The sequence below is a fragment of the Otolemur garnettii genome, unplaced genomic scaffold, assembly GCF_000181295.1.
Source record: "Otolemur garnettii isolate 467f Iridium unplaced genomic scaffold, OtoGar3 scaffold00035, whole genome shotgun sequence".
Taxonomy (NCBI): Eukaryota; Metazoa; Chordata; class Mammalia; order Primates; family Galagidae; genus Otolemur; species Otolemur garnettii.
In genome coordinates, this window is record NW_003852430.1 from 8761672 (window position 1) to 8779538 (window position 17867).

The 17867-nt window shown below is 36.8% G+C and overlaps 1 protein-coding gene across 1 annotated transcript in view; it reads right to left on the reverse strand.

The window, feature by feature from the left end:
• EYS (eyes shut homolog (Drosophila)) overlaps positions 1–17867 on the reverse strand; it is a 1547934-nt gene that overhangs the window by 409929 nt on the left and 1120138 nt on the right. The window contains exon 30 of the mRNA XM_012805052.1: positions 16377–16609. Coding sequence (XP_012660506.1) covers positions 16377–16609 — 233 coding nt within the window. The remainder of the gene's footprint in view (positions 1–16376; positions 16610–17867) is intronic.

The window sequence follows — 17867 nt, forward strand, 5'->3', positions numbered from 1 at the left end:
ATGAAAAAATGCTCTCCATCCTTAATCATCAGAGAAATGCAAATCAAAACTACTTTGAGGTACCACCTAACCCCAGTAAGATTAGCCCATATCACAAAATCCCAAAACCAGAGATGTTGGCGTGGATGTTGAGAAAAGGGAACACTTCCACACTGCTGGTGGGAATGCAAATTAATTCATTCCTTTTGGAAAGACATCTGGAGAACACTGAGAGAACTAAAAATAGACCTGCCATTTGATCCTGCAATTCCTCTATTAGGTATATATCCAGAAGACCAAAAATTGAATTGCAACAAAGATATTTCTATCAGAATGTTTATTGCAGCCCAATTTATAATTGCTGGTCATGGAAGAAGCCCAAATGCCCATCAACCCACGAATGGATCAATAAATTGTGGTACATGTACACCATGGAATACTATGCAGCCCTAAAGAAGGATGGAGACTATCTCCTTCGTGTTTATATGGATGGAATTGGAAAGTGTTCTTCTTAGCAAAGTATCTCAAGAGTGAAAGAAAAAGTATCCAGTGTACACAGCTCTACTTTGAAACTAAATCATAGCCTTTATAGGAATGTCATAACCTAATTATAGCCTTAGAATATGGGAAGGAGGTGGGAGGGGGAGGTTAGGGGGGTGGATGGGGGAGGGAGGGAGATTGGTGGGGTCACCTCTATGGTTTATTTTACAAGGGTACAAGTGAATCTTTCTAAAAGAGAGTATGAACGTTTTAACTCAATAACTAGGAAAATGACATGAAGGTTATGTTGACCAGTTTGATGAGAGTATTTCAAAATGTATAAAACAGCACACTGTACCCTGTGATTGCATTAATGTACATAGTTATGCTATAAGAAATTTTAAAAAATACCATAGGAAATTGTAGTCTTAAGAATATCAGAAAAAGGCGAGTTAAATATCATCACAAAGGCATCTAAACATATTTGTCTATCAGTTTTGCAGAATGAGATAGGTGTAGGGAGAGCATAGCCATGTGGTTCACATTCATGTCAGGGAATTCATTATTTGACTAATGGAAAAGTATGAGCAGAAAATTAACTAGTAAGTCCTTGACTCTGGAGGAAGATGCTGAATGCTATTACAGAAAGTTCTAAAAGATAATCTTCAGTGCTTTATGATAGTAAAATTGAGATCAAAATTCAACTAGGTTGCTTGAATTTTTTGAGAGTAATAAATATTTATGGACTATTTATGAAAATTTTGAGTCATTCCAGTTTATTCAGGACAACAAATTATACCAAAGTTTCAGAGATGTACCAAAAATAATTTGCCTAGTTCTTGTAGTATAGTCATGTTTTAAAATGCTATCCGAGGTGTAGGGACTCTTTCTATGAAATTTGTTAGTTTTTATTCAAATGAATTTGTAAATACCACAGTCCAGCTATTTATCCTTTATCTACAAAAGGAGAGAAAGATAAATGTGTTATAAAGAACACATCAACAAATCAAAGTTAGGAGGGTTGCCTAAATATTCAGGATATAGATGGAAAGGAACATAAAACTTGAAAAAAATATCCAAATTCAGAACTAGTTTGGTGACAAAGTCAGGGATTGTACCTCTGATTTGCTATAGAGAGAAGAATTTTTTTATAATTTTTTACTTTTTCCTTAATAACACAGTGTTTACCAAATATACTAAAAATAAAAGATCGTTAAATGATATTTAACCATTTAAAAAAACCAGTTTTCTTTAAATTTAATTTAAAAAATTATTTCTTTCTATATCTCAAGCACTATGCTAGATGCTAGGAAGAGAATCATACAAGAGAAAACATAAGGAAACATAAGTTAAAACACTAAGAAAATAAAAGATATTAAATATAAAAATAGAGAAAGTAATGGGATGTGGGAACACACAGTGGGAAGCGAAAGCAAGCTGGGATGTAGAGTACAAAAAGCTACTTTCCACTGGAAATAATACTTGATCAAGGTTTTTTGTTTTGTTTGTTTTTTTGAGACAGAGGCTCACTCTGTCGCCCTGGGTAGAAGGTTGTGTCATCATAGCTCACAGCAACCTCAAACTCCTGGGCTGAAGAGGTCCTCTTGCCTCAGATTCCTAAGTAGCTGGGACTACAGGTGCCACCACAATGCCTGGCTATTTTTTCTGTTTTTAGTAGAGATGGGGTCTTGCTTTACACAGGCTGGTCACAAACTCCTGAGGTCAGGCAAATCCACCCACCTTGGTATCGCAGAGTGTTAGCAGTACAGGTGTGAGCCAATGCATCTGGCTGGATCAAAGCTTTTGAGGGAGAAAAATAGCAAAGAATATTTCACCAGGTAGGAACATTAAAGGATATGGGACATGAGAGATGAGAGGATGTGGAAGGTTGGAAATTAGGAATCACTTAGCATAAATGGATTATAGGTTTGGATGGGGGGTGTGGAGGAAACCAAAGGCAAACAAGTTAGCAAGCATCACATCATGAAGGATGATGAGAGCAGGTAAATCAATGTATTTAGAAGGAGAATTCAGCACAGATCCTTTGGAAAAGAAGTCGGCAACAAATTGAGATGAGTGAAACCCCTGGGAGCCCAAGAGAAAACGCCAGGTAATCGTGTGCAGAAAAGAATCATATCCTCAAACGTCATGAGAGAAGCAAAGCCTCTCAATTAGGGATGAAGAAGGAAGTGGAGATATGAGCTTCAAGATATTCTCTACACCTCAAAACATCTTTTCTCCCTATTTCTCAGAAGTTGTTCTGTCTGTGAGTCATGTCAGAGAAATTGCCTGAGAGAAGCCCATAGTAGAATTTCTAGTCTGGAAAGGACAAGGCTATTCCATTGTTGAACATAAGTGATCACAGGGAGACGGGCATGGTGAAGGCCGAGAAGCTCTCACCGTCCAGTCCCGCTGCTTCCCTCCCCTTCGTGTGCTGTCCTGAAGACTCTCCTTTATAAAATCCTTGCATTATAATCTCTGTCTTGGATTCTGCTTCTCAGGGAATCCATCCTGAGATAATTGGGTAGAAAAGTAAGAGAAGAGCCTTACTAACAAGCTTTTCTGCCACGCTAAGGAGACATCTGTGCTGGTGAATCACAGTTTCATAGGTCGCCCCTGAGTCCAAAGTCCAGAGCAACGGCTGAATTGAACAGGAGAGGTTTCATGGTAGAGACCCCATCAGGGCATCAATAAAGCTTAGAGCTAAAAGGGGCTTTTGCATTGATTGCAAATCTGACACTTCAAAGACAGAGAAACTGAAGGTGAAAAAGTCAAGATTTCTCCAAAACTGTATTACTAATTAAGGGGAGGGCTGATACTGAATTTCTTATCTTCTCCCAGTCTTTTTCAATAAACATGTGCTTCTCAAGTGGCTGTGTCCTTAGGGGTCTGGATCAGCATGTGGGATTCTCTTGTAGTCACGGGAGAAACGTGGAAATTCGTGGAGGATGATTTCATTCACTATTTATATCACATATATATTGTAAAATCAAAAGAGCATGTAGTTTTTAATATAAAAAATAAGAGAATCCAAGAACCCCTTGGGAGTAGCTGAATTCTGCTGCCACTAAGGATGAGTCAGTGCAAATATTAAACAAAACAAAACAAAACAAAAAAAAATGTAAGAAGAAATACCATGATCTTTAGAGTGAATTCATTTACATCTTGATTGAAATGTATCCTAGTTATAAATAATGAATAATTATGTATATAATATATATTACCTATCAGAGTATTTCCTGTTTTCTCAAAATTTTAATATAGTCTCCAAATTGCAAATAATGGGTGATAATTATTTCCTCTTCTAAAAAGGGGTATTAAACATACCTAGGTGTTAACATGATAATTGGTCTAGCTGTCCCCCCACTCCAATCTGTATGAGAGAAGGTTAGAGATTTATTATTGAGGGGGCTTCTTCAGAGTCAGTAGGTACTGAATAAAAGCTGCCTTCACCTCTTTAACTGATGTCTGGCTGTGTCTGACTTTGATATCTTAGAGTTAGGAGGCAGGGAGTGGAAACTGGGGCCTGTTCCCTGCTAGGAATAGCCTGAGGCCAGTCAAAGGGCTGGAGAAGCCTGAAAAACTAGTGAGGAAAGGGAGAACTCACCTGTGAGTGTACTTGTACTTCTACCAGTCAGCAGGACTGGGTGATGCCCTAGACCTGCTAGGACCCAACTGATGATAATGAATCTAGGGGTAAGTTGTGTACGAATAATCTTATTCTAGAATGTGTCTACCTCATCAGGTACACCAGCCATGAGGGGATGTGAGTAACTTTCCCACTGATTGCAAAAGGGAATCTGTAGGGTATTTTCAGAGAGTGCACAATGTAACCATGGGGAAAGGTATTGTAGGGAATCACCAACCAACCCTGGATGCAGCTGCTGTGAGGTTGTGTTGGCTGCCCATGCAGAATTACAATCAGTACATGCTAAAGAATGTTACTTTTCCCAGTTGTCTTGATTCCTGCTATCCTGACCTGACCCCGAAGATTCTAGCATTGAATCATTGCATCAAAAGAAGAGGCAGGAAGATGTAAACAGCTTCAGATGGGGGCTGGGAAGTTTCAAATTGAAAAAGGCTTCTTAATATCTACAAGAGACCAGAAAGGCATGGGATATACCCAGATTGCTACAAATAGGGGGAAAAGATAAAGCCAATTTAACTCAGTAGTGGGAGAAATTAAATTATTCTTTAGTGTTATCCACGAAATTAGGTTATTAATAACTAAATGTCAATATAGATGGTTGGGTCAGGGAGATCCCCTTAGCCAAACTAGACAGTTAACATCTCTTCCTCGGGGCCAGTCCAAGGCCGATTTAGCCCTTTCTTGGCAGGACTCTACAGTGTTGATGCAAAATCAATTGTCAGAAGGTGACAGGAGGAATGGAATTGGACTCCAACAGAAAACACTGAGAGTGCGTTTGTTTCTGGTTCTAGTTCTCTTCCGCATATTTGTGCATTTCTATTCTGGGGTTCTATAAAACAACACATTTATAGCTATATAACAATTTTTTTTCTATCGTTGCTTAAGCTGATTGGATCAGATACATAGACTAGTTCCACGAGCTTGTATTCAAATCCCATTTCTACAATTTACTTGCTTAAATAACCATGGACAAATTATGTAAACTCTCTGTTTCTATTTTTCTCCTTGAAATACAGGGATAGAAGAAGATTCGCTTTTATTTTTTAGAGACAGAGTCTTACTTTGTCACCCTCAGTAGAGTGCTGTGGCATCATAGCTCACAGCAACCTCCAGCTCTTGAGCTGAGGTGATTCTCTTGCCTTAGCCTCCTGAGTAGTTGTAGCAGCCACCCCAACCCCAGCTATTTTTTTGTTGCAGTTTGGCCGGCAGTGGGTTCCAACCCTTCACCCTCAGTATATGGAGCTGGTGCCCTCCTCACTTATTTATGAGGAGTCAATGAGTCACTAGAGGTTAAGATTAAGAATATATATTTCTAATTTTACTAATATGCTTAATATATATTATACATTTAACAAATGTTAGTTATATGTATTATTTTTTGAGTTGGTTTCTGTAACTTGGAGACTAAAAGAACTTTGATTAATAAATTACTAATTGACTCAAAGAGTTGGTGTGTGTATTGAAAGAGAATGTGCATGGGAAGAGTTTGGCACGGTGCGTAGCAGTGGTAAAACATCAAATATTAGCTGCTATTATCTGTCACTTTCTTGTTTCTTAGTTATTACTAACATCTGTGCTATGGTTTGAATGTGCACTCCCCGCCATGTGTTGGACACTTATTGTCCATTGCGACAGTACTGGGAGGTGGGGCTGAATGAGAGGTGGTTAGGCTATGGAGGGCAAAGTGACGGATTAATACCATTAGAACAGGAGTGGATTTGTTATAAAAGAGGTCATTGGGCCCACATTTTCTCTCCATCTCACCCTCTCTTTGTCCTTCTGACTTCTATCATGGGTTGCTACAGCAAGAAGCCCCCCCTAACCTCATGCAGTCCCCTAGGATTTCCTGGTCTCCAGTAACATGAGCCATCCAATTTTCATTCATTACAAATTACCACATCCGTGGTATTCTCTAATAAGAGCACAGGACAGAGTAAAATGATCTAATATTACAGTAGTTATTCCTTATTCACAGTTCTGCTTTCCATAGTTTCATTTACCCTGTGGTCAACCACAGTCTGAAAATATGAAATGGAAAACTCCAGAAATAAACAATTCACAAGTTTTAAATTGTGTGCCATTCTGAGTAACATGATGAAATCTTGTTCTATCCAGGTCCATCCCATCTAGGATCTGAATTATCCCTTTGTCCATTTTTTTTAAGGGAATGAGTGTCCATGGATTTGGGTATTTGATGGGGTTCCTGGAACAAATCTCCCATGGCTACTGAGGGGAGACTGTTTACACTGAGAGGTTTGGTACTGTTTCAGGATTCAGGAATCCAGTGGAGATCTTTAAAAACATCTCCCCCCCAAAAGGATTGAGGGAAACACTATAATTTTCAGGAACACTGATTACACAAACTCCATTTCCCACTGTAGGAAAAAGGTGGCGTGAGTGAGGATTATTTTCAATTTCCATGTTTCCTCAAATCTATTCATACCTATCCACACTTATTCATAATCATATCTATAATCCCAGGGCAGAGAAGAAAGAGACATCCACAGAGACACTTTTATAAAATAAAGCAATTGAAATTAATGTTTCAAGGACAGTTTAAAGAAGAAACTCTTCTGCTCAGGTGGTTCTCAATTTCATTAATAAGATTGTATTTACAAGTGAGAACATGATGTCATCTTCTAAATGTAAGTTCGATTAATTTTTCCTGCCAAAGGCACATCATATATTGAGGAAAATAACTGCCAGAAAATCAATTTTCCAGAGGCTACTAACTTTATCCTTAATTATCTCTGGTCATAATAGTCCTTTTGTTTTGCTATTGTGTAATAACATTTTAGAACAGGTTAATATTATCCTTTGCATTTACCATTGGCCTCTCATGTTATCCAAATATATTTTCTTCCATATTTTTTGCCCTGATTTCTTCTAGCTAACTAAAGAATGGTATTTTCTTTTAAATCTTTACAATTGCACTGTAAATAGTATAATACAAAAATATTAGTGTAGTTCCTATACCATTATGTTAGAATGGTAAATGATATTAAAGTAGAACAATTAAACCCCATTAGTTTATCTGATATCTTATTTTCACAGGAAAGACTGTGTTTTCTCAGAAAGAATATTGGTTGCAGTAACTGTGGAAGCTAGCCATTCTATTTACATTTTGCCATAAACCTTTCCTAAATTTCTTGAGATAAGGGACAACAGGCTCATTATAAACTTGAAATAAATAAGCAATGAAATTAGAGAAATTGTTTTTCTTCAACATTTTGTATTAGCCTTATGTTTAGTCTAAGAAAATAGTTGGTGTTTCTAGTTTTCCCTTAAACAGAAACTCACAAAAAGTCACTCTTCCATATTCACGTTCATGATTGTGGATTGGGTACTGTTCTCTTTGGGAAATTTTTTCCTCTGCTTTTCAAAATGCTGGTGAACTTTTATATTTTTAACTTTGGCCTAAATGGTATTTCTTCATAACGGCTTTTTAAGTAGGTCTTTCTGCACTCTCTTCTCCCACCCTCTTCCCCCTTATTACGGCACTCTGGGAATTTGCATGTCAATTTGGATCATATATGCAATGTACATAAATAGGCTTTATTGATTCACACCTCTTGTAAAAGCAAAGGGCAGAGAGCATGCCTATCTTATCCACTCATTATAATCAGTTTTGGAAGCAGGGCTTAGTGTACAGTAAATATATTGTAGTGAAATCATGGCAGAGATAGATAAATGACTCCATCAAACGTAATTTATGAATGAATAAATATACTGATGTAAGAATGAGGGAGGATCAATGCAGAAGCCCCATGACCTACTTCTGTATAATGCCTTGCTTAATAAATACACGTAATATGCATGTCTGACATGCAGCAAAAGGTCAGGATTGGGTAAATAAATCTGGCGATGGTCAGCATATACATGACACTTAAGGTTTGCAGGATTCAGCTGGTGCATTTAATTTTATAGTAGACAGATAATATATGCATAGAGAGATAATAGACAAGAGATTAAAACGAGTGCTCTGGAATCTGTTAAATAAAATGTATTAATGCTTGGTCTTCAAATGAGTAATGTAAGACAGTGTCCTAGTGGAGGCTTTATGGAACTTCAGCAGCTTCCATTTTCTCACATTCTTCTCTAATCAGACTTTGAAGTAGAAAAGCCTCTTTGTCGTTTCCCCATGTCAATATTTTTGTACAAGCAACACCATTACATTTCTTGGGTCTTTGGCACTTTACAATCTGATATAGTATAGACCAGTGCTGTGGATTAAATCTTTGTCCCCTCCAAAACTCTAATTGAAATTTAATGTAAACACTGTAGCTGTATTAAGTGGTGGGACCCATAAGAGGTGATGAGGCCATGAGGGCTTCACCCTTACAGGTGGAACTGATGTCATTAAAAGAGGGCAAGTTGAGCCCCCTCCCCACCCACCTTCTCCATTCCTCTCCCCTTCTGCTGTTTTATCATGTGGCCAGAAGGTCCTCCAGATACTGGTTCCTTGATCTTGGACTTCCCAGACTCCAAAATTATGAACCAATAAATTTATGTTCATTATAAATGATTAGATCTCAAGTATTTATAGCACAGAATAAACTAAGACATTAAGATATGTAGCTATTGGGTACTTGAAGTGTGGCTACTTTAAGGTATGCAATATGTGTAAAGAAACACCAGATTTCAAAGACAGCATGATAAAAAAGAATATAAAGTATTCCACTGACAGTTTTATATTATTTAAATGGTACTATTTTACATACACTAGGTTTAGTGTTGAAATGATACTATTGTAGATATACTAGGCTAACTACTTCATAAAATATACTATCAAAAATCATTTCTTCTGTATCTTTTAGTTTTTTAATATGACAACAGGACCCTTAAAAATTGCACATATGCCTTTCTTTATATCTTTATTGGCCATTGCTTCTATAGAATCAATAAAAATTAGGTATTGCATAAAATGTGAAAAACAGTTTATTTTTCTAATTATTACCTGTGTTTAAACATTACCACTTTAAAAGCGATTTCATTAATAATTATGTGAGGTATTCTAATTGACTTTTCTTCTTTCTATTGTCATAAGAAAATTTACATTAGGAAAAAATACTATTAAACATGCCCATCAATTATAAGGGCCAGTAGTGAATTCCTCCAATGTCATGTTTGTGTGTCTATAGTCAAATCTATTTTATCTATCTAGAGAAAATTTAGTACAATTGATGTCATTACTGTCTTAATTTATCTAAGTTTATTCAATCATTTATCTCAAGTAGATATAATGTAATACATTATTCTTGTAATTCAACTTGGAATCTACCATTGAAAAATTTTGAAAGGTATATGCTGAGGTAGACTTAGGGTATGGGCTTTGTATTCTAGTTCCAGATTTGCCCTTAATTGGTCATCTACTTACATTACTATACTTCTTTTGAACATCGTTTCTGCACCTGTAAAATACTAGTTTAAAAAAAACTAGGTTTAAGGTGTTTTCCAATAGCAAGTTTCATAGTTCTACAAAACACCCTAAAATTGTATTTTAATTATCTCTCATGTTTTAAATTGTGTATGTGTTTGTGTGTGTGTGTGTATGTGTATGATATATGTGATAAATCTATTAGAAGGGAGTAGTATGCATGTAATAAAGTCAAGGTTCTTGACAAATTTAGCACCAAAGTAGAACTATAAGATAAATGATACTTCCCAGCGTGCACGTACATACGTCCTTACACATGTTTAGCTTGCTGGTTGTGCTTGCTTTGACTATAACCTTTTATAGAATGGGTCAGTCTCATTCATTGCATGTCTATGTTGTTTGTGTCATGGTAAAGTTTTACTGTGCATGATTTGGTTTTTCTGTGAATAAATGATATTTAAGTAAAAGGGAAGCAAGGCACCTTTACTGTGAATTGCCTTTTATAATCACATTTCATACCAAACATTTTTTCTTCACAAAATAATAGATTAGAAGATACAAGCCTGATTCAGACTGGTAAGTTTTTGACAAAAATCTCTGTACCGTACTCTGCACAGAAAACAGAAGGATCTGTTGTACTTCCAAATTATTGGAGAAGAATTAGGGTTACAAGAGTTTTCATCCTCCTTTTTGGCTTTCTATTTACTTCCCAATTTTTCTCCCCATCTTATCCCCATCCTCACTATAATTCCATAGTCTCCTCTCATATCCATCATTCTGAAACCCAAATTTGGTCATTCAGTCTTTTGCCTGATTGAAAACCTGTAGTAATTAATTTCATATTTTAATCTGTCACTTAGGATTCTCTGCAGTATGAATCTCACCTAAATATCCAGCTTTACATCTCAGCTCATCCCACATGGGCCCTGATCCTAAACCAAACTAGACAACTCTTCTCTTTCATGTGTTTTTTTTGTTCTAGTTCCTTCTAAGTACCATTTAAACTCACTCTTTTAAATAAATACATAATACCATTTTCTCCACAAAATATTTTGTCCTGATGACCTAAATTGAAAGTAAGAAAGAGAAAAAATTAGTTCATGGAAATATTTTAATGGTATGTTTATGGTGTGTTGCAAGGAAGAAAGACAATAATTTTTTTTTAGTGACCTATTCTGCAATAAAGATTAAGAAAAAAAGATAGAAATTTATAGAGAAAACAGAGTGTGCAAGTATGCTCACAATACCTCTTGTTAATGATTATAATTGGGGTGGAAATGAAGATGATCTTGGTAGATTATGTGGTCTAGTTACTGTTTTGGAAGTCTATAGAAAAATGCTCCCTCGTGTCCCTCCCTCCCCTTTCCTGCACAGCAATAGTTAGTATATGTTTGAGGTTTGGCAATCGGACAATTTCAGAGCTTCTCTGGGGATTCTGAATCTTGAGCAAATGACTCAGAACATGAGGACAGTTTGAGTTCAGACTCAGTGGTGGGGAGAGATAGAACAGCCTGTTTCTGAATGAGCCCCACTATGCTTCTCACTGCCTGGCCTTAGGAAATATTCTCACATTCTTCCTGCAATTCTATGAGTACCAGATATCTACTGGGTATCTATCCAATAAATTCCCTCTTCTGTATGATCTTGTAAATCTCCCAACAGACAACCAGAAATCCTGTATTAGGCAGCATACTAGCCACCACCCAAAGACGTCCACATCCTAATTTCTAATATCTGTGCATATATGTTACTTTACATGACCAAGGAGAACTGGACTGCAGAGGGAATGAAGATTGTTAATCAGCTGACTTTGAGATACAGAGATTATCCTGGATTATCTCAGGTTCTACACAATCACAAGGGTCATTAAGTGTAGAAAAAGGAGATGGAAAAATAGGTCCTGGTGATATGAGAACAATTAACCCATCATCACTTGCTTTGAAGATGGATAAAGGAGCCCTGAGCCAAGCAATGCAGACAGCCTGTGGAAGATGGAAAAGGCAAGGAAATATATTATCCCCTGGAAACTCCAGGAAGGAGCACTGCCCTGCCAAGTCTTGGTCTAAACCCATTGAGACTTAAAGCATAGTAACAGGTACCAGGATGGGCAGTGGACTTTCTTTTTCTCCAACTACCTGTAGTGAGAATACAGTAGCTGGCAGTGGTGAGGAGGTCAGCAGATTGGAGGGCTCCAGCTCGCCCCTGCCTTCAGAAACGAAATCCTCTCCATACTCAATACTGACATCAAGTTAGTAGATGATCTAATACGTGCCCACAAAAGACAAAAACTCAAATCCATTCAAGGTGGGGGGCAGGGGAATGAGGGAGCAGGGAGAGGCAAGGAGGGTGGGTCATGGGTGTGCTCCCACTTAATGGGCACAGTGTTAGGGTGTATGGCACACCTCTTGGGGGCAGGATACAATTATAAGGGGAGCTCTGCCTAATAAATGCAAACATTGTAACCTAAAAAAAAAGAAAATGAAATCTCTCTTCGATAATAGGTAATCTTGTCTCCCTTCAACCCTGTCCTTGACTTCAATTCCCATTCATTTTCAATTTAACATCTTAATACTTCAGCCATTGTAATTTATTAACAAAAATGCAGCACTGCTCTCTGATTTCAAAGACAGATTTTCAGACATGGGTATTATGTTTGAAAAGGCAGACACCTATTTCTTGGTTTTATTATGATGATGTAGACTATTAACTCTCTGAAAAGGAGACCAATCACTGGTTATGGAAAACTCACTCATGCTCTGTTTCTCTGCCTTTTTGGCTTTGGAATGTCTGACATGCAACCCTGATTGAAAGTCCGTAATAAATTCAGACTCCTCGAATACAACTTCCCGTTACATTTCAGTTACAGTAAAAAAACAAAGACTGACATCAAAGCTGCCTTTAAAAAAAAACTGGTAACACGACAAAACATCTAGTAAAACTTCTCATTTTTATTTCTAGGGTTGTAATTTACTCAACAGTTAATCTTTAAACATATATGGCATATAAGCAGATATCAAATAAAGAAAAGATTTCCCGTTCCTAATAGATGCCATTTAAATACAACTTTATTGAACTATTTATAAAACTGTTTCATGGAACACTAAAAAGTATGTGACTGCTGAAAAAATGCTAATACTGTAATTAATAGTCAGAAGCGTACCCTTTCCCCAGCACAAGGCACTGATATTCTAAATCTGTCACTCTGAACTTTACAGTAGGAATCAGCCATCTGCCTATCTGCAGCTACATAAAACAAAACAAAGTATATGCTCTTATGTTTCCCTGGTGACATGCAAGATCACTGAGATAAAGTAGGCAGCAAGGTTGAGTCAATATGAATTGAAACAGTGTGTGCCCATTTCTACCACGTACAAACGGTGGGACCTTGAGAAATTAATGTAACAACTTGAGATTCCGGAACTCTCATTTGTAAATGGGGGCAATTTACAGAGCTTACTTCAGCTGGGTTATTATTCTGAGGATTGAGTAAAATGACCCCCTACTGGGCAACATCTCCCCTCCACCCTCCAAACTCTTTCCTGTGTTACTGAATCTAGTATCATAGGCATAGACATTAATTTATACCTCCATTTTGCTGTGAAACATCAAAGTTGTTGAAATAAAATACTTTAGCATTCCTTCACATATTAACAATAACCAAAAGTAGAAAGAAGCAAGGCTTGTGAAGAAAACAAAATCAATTTCCAAAATATCTTTACATCTAGATGTCTGAGCAATTAAAACTTTTTCAGTCATGTTCTTTTATATCTAGACTTTTCTGAAATTCAAATATTTTTAAAATGACTTCCTATACTTTTAGTTTGCATGAAATAATTATGAAAATGACTGACTCTGCAGACAATTTTGGGGAGGTCACTTGATGTGTTTTTCAGTTTAATTTATGGAGTTATGATAATAGCTTCTTCATTAAAGACTTATTAGATCAACATTAACTTCTTTGGTTTTCTGATTTTTGAAATTGTATTTTTTTTTAAGCAAAATCTCCTTTCTTCTGGAAATAAAGATGCTGTTCATAAACAGATGAAAGAGCGGAACAGTTTAAAATCCTATGTCATACCGTCACATTAAATTCGATTCTGTAACTCGCGCAGCCATACAGCATGGTGGTTAAATGTGAAATCTGGAGTCAGTGAAGATTACTTCTAATCCCATTTCTACCACGTACACACTGTGCGACCCTGAGAAATTAATGTAACAACTTTAGACTCTAAAGCTCCCGTTTGTAAATGGGGGTAATTTGCAGAGCTCACTTCAGCTGGGTTATTCTGAGGGTTCAAAACAATACGCATGAAGCATTCAGTGCAGCGGCTGGTAAATCGTAACTCTTTACAATAACGTTATGCAAATTTTGTTCCTGAACCAGAGTGTCACATATTTTAAGTGTTAATTGTACTCAATAAGGGACTCATTTAAGAAATAATTTTCTTGGTAGTCTATCTGTAAATTCTGATTTATCTGCAAAAGTCTAAGCATTTTATGGCAAACACATTTTTAAGAAATTATATGAACCCATATAATAAACATAACTAGGGAGATTTAGGAACTGCTTATCCAAAGCAAAGTTTTTACCAGGCAATTGAAACGCTTTGAAACTGGTATATAATACTGTTTACTGAAATTTATACTTAAGAATTATGGAAAGTGGCCAACCTAGTTCATACATAACAATTTATGGCTTGGTACCAGATTCCTGAATCACAGCCTTAGGCAGCAGTCAACATCTCTCAGTCTGGGTTCTAAGGCATATACCATTACAAATAATATTTACAGCATTAGCTTGGAAACACAAACCTGCTCTAGGCTTTTGTTATGACTGAAAGAAGCAGGCACTTTATTCAAATTTAAGGGGCTAATGTTTAAAAAATATTAAAAATAAATATCTATTAATTTTATATTTAGAAATATTTTTCATTCTGAAACTGCATATCCCAATGCACTCTGTGGATGATGTTGAAATACTAAAGAGTTAGTATAATGAAATTACAGATCATACTATGATATCTCATATCTCATGAATACGGGGGAGAGGCCCATTTTTTTTTTCCCTGAGGTCATTTTCCTACATTCTGGCACTCAAAATACCAAATGTATTAAACCTCAGTCAAGACTTGGCTTAACCAGAAATACGCCTGAATTTCTTGTTTTGGGGAAGAAGGCACAGGTTACTGTGTGAAGTGTTAAAACTCATAGGTAAACAGTTAAAGCAGAAAGAATTAGGGGCTCAGTAGGGCAGAGAGACATGATGGCTTAGAGGGCTACTCCTCATATGTGTTTAGCTACTGACCAGGAAGGAGATAAGCTAATATAAAGCATTAAGATATCAAAGTATATTTTAAGAGAGATAAAAAGGACTCCACCTAGCACAAAGTTAAAGAAAAAGCCTTCGCAGAGTTTTAAATGGTTAAATGTGGATCTAAAAGAGCTTTAGCATTTGAATTATCCCCCTAGACTTACTCAGAATATAATATATAAATGGTCCTAAATATAGCACTAAGCAAACCTCAGGATATTTCACGCACACATCAATGCGTCCAAAAATCAAGCCACATTGATATATCTTCAAAAGCATTTCACAGCTAAAAATTTTGAATTTTAAGAATATTCATATGGTATTTTAAAATAAGCATGAAAATAAACTTTCCATTTCTGTGCTTTTTACTGTTTTGCTTATTTGGCTGAATGTTACATTTATCACACAAGGTCATTTAGGAAGAAGAAGAGTTAAATAACAGACACATGTACCTTTGAGTTAACTTTAGGAAGTCCTACGTTTTAGCACTAAAAAGGGGAATTATTTAATACAATTTTAGATAAATGATGAAATTCTCTTCACTCTCAATTGTAATCCAATAGTAATCCCCATCCCCGCCTCCCTAATTTAGAACTAATGATTTATTTTACATAAACAACAACAGACACTTTTCAGTGTTGGGGCGTGTAGTTCTCTGCACCCCGACCTGAAGCCTTGTAACCTGTCCGGAACGATTCTGCCTGTAGTTGCCCAGCACTGCCTTGATTAACTGAAAACCTCTTAGGAGGCTATTGGATGTTGACAACAGGGTAATTTTTTTTGATTCATAAATGGTTTCATTAATGCTAAAACCATATTCTTAAGCATCAAAAATAATGTACTTGTCCTAAACACTAAATTTAAATATGGGGCTGTGGTGCATATAAAACATACAAATGTGATTTGATTAGCCATTGAGCAATAAAAATAGTACTAATTAAAACCTAATTGTCTCCATGGTGATGAAGGATTCACCATAATTTTAGAAATAACTAAATAATAATGCTGCATTTGAATTTTAACTCCTACTTTACATGGCAATTGAAGATATATTTTGAATGGCATTTCTTTTTCTTTCTTTCTTTTTCTTTTTCTCTTTTTTTTTGAGTCAGAGTCTCAAGCTATCTCTCTGGGTAGAGTATGGTGGCATCACAGCTCACAGCAACCTCAAACTCTTGGGCTTAAGTGATTCTCCTGTCTCAGCCTCCCAAGTAGCAGGGACTACAGGTACCAGCTATAACGCCCGGCTATCTTTTGGTTGCACTTGTCGTTGTTTGGTGGCCTGAGCTGGATTCGAACTGCCATCTCTGGTGTATGTGGCTGGTACCGTAGCCGCTGAACTACAGGCACCGAGCCTTGAATTGCATTTCTAATGCAAAATAAAACAAAAAAAACCTTAGAGTTTTGTTTCTCCAATACCGAGCAGAAAGGACTCTATTAGAATTCATTTTTAAATAAAATTATACATATATTTTTTGTTCCGTCTAGTATTCATAAGTATGTTTGTATGTTTCAATTCTATCCCATTCTCTGGTGAAGCTTTTAAAAATAAATACAGAAGAATAATGAAGATTGATTACCTTTTTCACAGAAACGGCCAGTAAAATGTAGGGGACAGTCACAATGGAAGGAGGCTGTGCCACTGGAGAGGAAGATGGGACGGCAGGTGCCTCCGTTGTGGCACACACTCTCCCGGCAGGCAGAGGGCGCTGCAGGAGGGGGACGGAGGGAAGTCCTCGCTGAGTCCCCTGTTTGTGTCACACCAGAGGGAGCAATGAAGGCGGCTTTTGGAGAGAGAGTAAAATCCTGGAATCTGTGATTCATAAACAGATCAGAGAACAAAGTGTAAGCAAAAGTACTAGAAAAATACATGGAATAATAGGAAATTCGGTTTAAAATTAGCAGGAATAAAAGCAACATTGATCCAAGGTTTGAGGACAAAAAATTATCATATTTATTTTACAATTATGAGATTTTTCAGTTTTGAAAATGTCTAAGGTACATAACGTGACCCTCAGTAAATCAGGGAACTGTAATAAATGTCCGAGGTTTTGAGACGCTAAGTTAATTTCTTTAAGGTAGAAAGAAACCTGGATGAATTGACCTTCCTAAGTTTCGCAATCAGTTTTCTTATGGAAAAGCATTAGAATTTCGGCCTAATGTCCTCTGGCTATTAAAATCTTAGGAACCTAAGATCAAGAAGACACATATTACATTACAGTGCTAAAATTAGGCTGATTTCCAGGCCCGTTGCTAGAAGTTTGCCTTCCCCAAAGTGACTCAGCATTCATTTCTGGGACTCACGCAATAGGCACCTCAGAAATACTCGCAAATGGTTTACAATTTTTTTTTTTCACACATTTTGCTACCAGTTTAATTTTTCTTTCCTACTAAATAATGATGAACAACAAAACATCCTCTCTGAATTACATGAAATTCCTTACTTTTACACCCAAAGCCCCTAAACAATCTAATTTCTTTCTGCTTTTTAGCCTATTTAATCATGATTCACAGTAAGTACCTTAAATTCCCTCAAACCAAATCGGATTACTAATCCTTAAATACCCCGAACTTTCCTAATTCGGGAAGTTTGTTCAACTGCTTTCCATGTATTCTTTTCCTTGTCTTCCTATCTAACTTACTCCTGTAGTGCCAAGCTCCCACCGGCACTGCTTCCTTCCCTAATCCTTGTCGGATGCCCCTGGCTCAGCAAGATGAATTTGTTTCTCTTCTCACATGTCCTTTGTGCCACTGTTACACATTTGCCATGTGCTTACCATTTAATTATTTTATGTGTAGCCTCCCCTATTAGGCTAGATGCTCATTGCTTTTCTATCTTCCTTCCACACACACATTTCCCATTTGAGCAGAAATCCTTATTAATAATCAACAGTTGTTCTGTTAATGTCTTCAGCGCACTTATTAATTTTACATACTGTTTGGAAAGCAGTCTGTTTGGAATTTCACTTAATATAATCATGAGAGGGCTCGGCGCCTGTGGCTCAAGCAGCTAAGGCGCCAGCCACATACACCTAAGGTGGCGGGTTCGAATCCCCAGCCCGGACCCGCCA